We start from the raw sequence: 4,280 nt of genomic DNA, 5'->3' as shown, positions 1-4,280 counted from the left end.
GGAAAAGGCAGCTTTGCCCAAACTGAGGGAGCACAGCCCATTTGTTTATAAATTCAGCCAGCTGTTAGTAAGATTAACAGTGTATACTGAAAAGGTTGTATTTTAGCATTGTGACTTATTCTTTGAAAAAGCACTGAAGTAAAAGAAGAATCTAAGAATAAGGAATTGGTACTTTCCACCCTCAAATTGTATCCGTAAATTGGAATATTTAGCTAACCGGTTTCAGTCTGGGTGTTGTCAGTTTCTAGATTTGTTCAAGCCCCTGCAGCTTTCCAATAGTGGCTGCTATGTTGTGTGGCAAATGATTAACTCTGTCACCTCAGACTTTGCATGCCTGCTTTAAAGTATGATGAATTTCAGCTTTGGAATGGAAAAAGTACAAAAGTCACCTTAAGTCTTACTGTGCAACAAGTTTAATAGTCCACATAAAATGGATGGTACAGGTTTGTAGTCCCAGTTGGAAGCAATCCTGCCTCACTTCAAATGTTTCTACTCAGGAGTGTTTCCCTCTCCATCCTTTTTAAGTCTACGGAAGTACCCCTAAAGTGCATTTCTGACACATTAAAAACAGTACTGTGATTTGACCTTCTGAGTCCTCCAGAAGAGCACACCTTCCTCATTGGAGGGGCTGCAGAATTCAAGTTCAGCTACTATCTCTGAGAGAAAGACCCATCCACTAGTGTTACTCCCACAAGGGACATGAACAAGGGTGAAGCCCCAGAAGAGATTTTTGGGGAAAAAAAAATCTAGCCAAATTCCTCAGCAGTAGGCATCTTCTCTTATCACGAATAAATATTTAATGCATCTTTGAGTCATGAAATATTGAATACTCAATTGACACTCAACTTCCGGAAAAAAATGAACTCTTGGCCTTACGTGAATGTTCTGAATTTGTTGGGGTGAGACACTGAGTACAAGGGCAAGAACTGAGGGTGAGGGGAAGTGACAGGAGGGAGTCCTGGAAGCTACTGCTTGTCCTCCTAGGAGTCACCGGGGAAATCCGCCTCTTCTGGGGACCTGTCTCCCTCAGGGAGCAGCGTGGCGCGCACTTTCCTCTTTTCCTTAAAGCGGCCAGAACGAGAGATCTTCAGATTGCGGCGGCTGCTGCCCGATTTCTCTCCGCAGGAGTTGTCTAACTTGGGCGACTCGCCGGCGGCGCCACCGAGAACGTTGGGGTGCTGGTTCTCTTGGGAGCTGCTGGTACAGTCTGGGCTGGGAGGCGCGGGCTCCCCAGGGACAGGTTGGGCCAGAGGCTGAGCACCTATCGGGGCGTCCTTGCTTTTCTTCTTGCTATTGGCTAGTGATTTCCACCAGGGACCCGAGTTGCCGGGGCCACCGCTGTCGGCCATGGCCAGGCCAGGGCCCGGGAGCCCGGTGTTAGTATGAGCTTCGGCGACCCCCTTTTTCCGTGGTCCTGCAGCTTCACTTCACCCCTTCCCGGGCTTCTCCCAAGCGGGCTGCGGGTGTGAGCCGAGGCAGCTTTCTGTATACTGGGGAAGAAAACAAAACTTGGTTACTGGGTTGGTGGAAGACACGTGCCCTAATCTCATTCCGTCCTTCTGGCACCAGATCGCCAGCGCGCCCCAAGACCCCAGCATTTCACTCCCGAGCCTTAGAGGGTGCAGTTGCTTTACTGGCCTCCAGGGCGCCACCACCTGATCTCAAGGCTAAGCCTGGAACTCCCCGGCCTGAACCTCTGCCTAGAGCTCCAGGGAGAAGCGCGAAGGGCTCCAGGGAAGTCCCCGCCGCCCGGACCAACCTGGCTTCGCAGGGGAAACGGCCTGTCCGGTCCACACTGCCGGACTAGACGGACGCCCTTAGGTAACCCACCTGTTCTGGAACAAGGAGCCCCTGAGAGTAGGGCGTGGACAGCTAAGTGTGTCCCAGCTACAGGTGAACTAGAAAGTCAAACCACAAGCAGCGACAACTATCCCGTGGAGGTTTTTCTCCTGTGCTCTCCCCGCGCGGGGTCTGTTTTGATATGCTTCTTCGGAGAATTTATATTCCAATAAGAATGAGATACAAGCTCATGCTGTTTGCTTTGCTTCTTTTAAATCCTCTTTTTAACCACTTCTGCTTGTGACTTTCAGAGAAGCATGTCTAGACTTAACTTCCCTCGAAAATCGCCATCCTACTCTTATTCCTCAGAGACCACTCTTGTGGTTTTTAGGAAGGCTGCCCCCTCCCCGGCAGATTCCAGAGACCGGGCCAGGCTGCAGATGTTCCTCCCCTCTTCCCATGGTTAGGAATATGCTCCGAGTCTGTTTGTACTACGCAACTCAATTCTCAAGAATTTTACATATTTAAGACTTCTGTTCTTTTCCTTGCAAAGTTCCATCCTCCACACGGGAGAGCACAACAAGGATCTTCAAAACAGTTTGCTTCTGCAAGCTTGTTGTACCTCTTCGCAGGGCAAAAAGGCTGCGTGTTAGCACTTAAGTGCGAGTAATGAAGACGTGACATCCCTGCCCACTTCTGTCCACCGTTCACGGCGCACAACTACCGCGAATGCGTAGGATTCGCCCTCGCCGCAGCTTATTTCCCGGTTTCCGCTCCGCTCCTTCCAACCCACGCGCGCGGAGCTCCTGGGATTAGCAAGTGAGCAGAAGACAGAGACTTCGGCGGCTCTGTTTGTGGTGGGAAGTCGTCCCCCCGGAACTCCGAGGAGAGGTAGTCCCAGTGCCTACCCGAGGCGGCGCAGCGGCCCCAGCTGCGCACTGAAACCGTGGCACCAGCTCCTCCCCGACGTGCCCGGAGGGACACTGGGGCTGGTATTGGAAAACAATAAAAGAAAAAGTAGCCAAAAGTTCTTTCTGTACAAAAGCCACCCACACCCTCAGGCATAATGGGCAGTGAAACACCACGTCCTACTTTGCAAATCAGAAAAGTACCCTCAAAGTATTAACTAATGGGGGGGGCTGTCAATTTGATGTGCACCGAAAGCCTCCGTGCGAATTGCGCAAGGAAAAGATTGCAAATTATGCAAAACCAGGCAGAGCCCAGTTCTGGAGCGCCAGCGGCTCCCGGCCTGTCCTCGCGCTAGGAGGCGGGGGATAGGGAGGCGCAGGGCATCGGCCCAGGGTGCCACCGCTTTGGTAGGCTCTGTCTGGGCAGACGCAGAACCATCCCGGGGCGCTCACCTGCTTGGGCTCCCGGGACGCCACCGGCCCACACTGCACTAGTGGCCGAGAGCACCAAGGGGGCCGCGCTCCGGACACCCTGGAGCCGGGACGCTGTCCCTCGGCGAGGTCTAGGAGAGGTCACGCTGCTGAAGTGTACCAGTCGCAAGGTCCGCAGCGCAGCTACACCGAATGCTGCTCTCCCTCGGCACCTCCAACTTCTGCCTCCTACGAGAAACCACGGACTCGCCGCGCCGTGGGCTCGGTCCGAGGCACGGTCAGATTCCCTGCCCCCGGAGGAAGCCCAGGCGGCCTTTCCCGGTTAGCAGCCTCACAAGCTCACAAGCTTCCCTCTCCCCCGCCAGCGCCTCTGGGGAGCCGCCGAGAGGTGGGACCATGGCTACTCGCTCGCTCGGGCGCACTGAACCTTCCTACGCGTGGGTAGGAACAAGCAAAGACATCTGCCCACCTGCTGGTCTTGCGCCAAGTGATTGGAGAAACCAGAACCTAGCGGCAGAGGGGTGCGGGGTGGGGGCGGGGGTGAAGTGACCCAGGAGGCGGCCACCCGCAGCCACAGGTGCAGGTAGGCACTTGGGTTCCCGCCCTCCGGGTACGCGATTGGATCAGGTCGCAGACGTGGCGCCAGCCTTGAGGCGTCTGATTGGAGGAAAGCCGTGCCGCACGGCTCGCGGGACAGAGTCCTTGGGAAGAAACCGTGAAGACTCCGGACCCTGAGATCCGAGCGTACCCGGAGCAAAGGTCCCCACGGCAGCCCTCTCTGAGCCAGCACCCGGAGTTCTTTTCCCTCTGTCTCCGGGTTCCGGGAACCCGTGTTTCGTAACTCACAGGAGCGGATTCACGCTCCGGCAATGTTGGAGAGTTTCAGACACACTTAGTTTAAAGGCTGTAACAGTTTTAAACAGCTTGCTGTTGTCAGCCAGGCGCTGTCGCAAGAGCTTTCTGTGGATGAACTCTTTTAGGTCTCACACCAACCCTAGCAAGCAGGTATTGTTATTATCCTCACTTGACTGCCAGGACACCTCAGCAAGTGAAAGCTAAACGGTTGCTCGCGGTGGTGGCGGGCAGAGCAGGTTGTGACCCACGAAGTATGGCTTCAGCTTCCGTGGGCTTAACCAGCACGTTAAGCCACAGCTCGTTGGT

The 4,280-nt window shown here is 54.5% G+C and overlaps 1 protein-coding gene across 3 annotated transcripts; it reads right to left on the bottom strand.

Annotated features, from left to right (window-relative positions):
* Positions 1-235: 235 nt before the first annotated feature.
* On the bottom strand, positions 236-3,999 carry Prr15 (proline rich 15). 3 transcript variants are annotated; one of them, XM_010628294.3, is made up of 2 exons: positions 3,141-3,999; positions 236-1,490 (listed from the first exon to the last, which is right to left on the bottom strand). In XM_010628294.3, the coding sequence occupies exon 2, from the start codon at positions 1,347-1,349 to the stop codon at positions 981-983; it is 369 nt and encodes a 122-aa protein (XP_010626596.1). In that variant the 5' UTR covers positions 1,350-1,490; positions 3,141-3,999; the 3' UTR covers positions 236-980. The 3 variants fall into 3 exon arrangements, with proteins under 3 accessions (XP_010626596.1, XP_033613399.1, XP_033613400.1); XM_033757508.1 differs by having other exon boundaries at positions 3,589-3,613; XM_033757509.1 differs by lacking the exon at positions 3,141-3,999 and adding an exon at positions 1,831-1,855.
* Between the last annotated feature and the right edge of the window lie 281 nt (positions 4,000-4,280).

The sequence above is a fragment of the Fukomys damarensis genome, unplaced genomic scaffold (genome assembly GCF_012274545.1).
Source record: "Fukomys damarensis isolate Sample0158 unplaced genomic scaffold, DMR_v1.0_HiC HiC_scaffold_4, whole genome shotgun sequence".
In the NCBI taxonomy this organism is placed as follows: domain Eukaryota; kingdom Metazoa; phylum Chordata; class Mammalia; order Rodentia; family Bathyergidae; genus Fukomys; species Fukomys damarensis.
The sequence above is the reverse complement of the archived record's forward strand: the minus strand, read 5'-3'. Positions and strand labels throughout refer to the sequence as shown.

Bases quoted from the DNA above. Each gene is read 5' to 3' on its own strand.
- Prr15 (XM_010628294.3), bottom strand. From the start codon at position 1,349: ATGGCCGACAGCGGTGGCCCCGGCAACTCGGGTCCCTGGTGGAAATCA.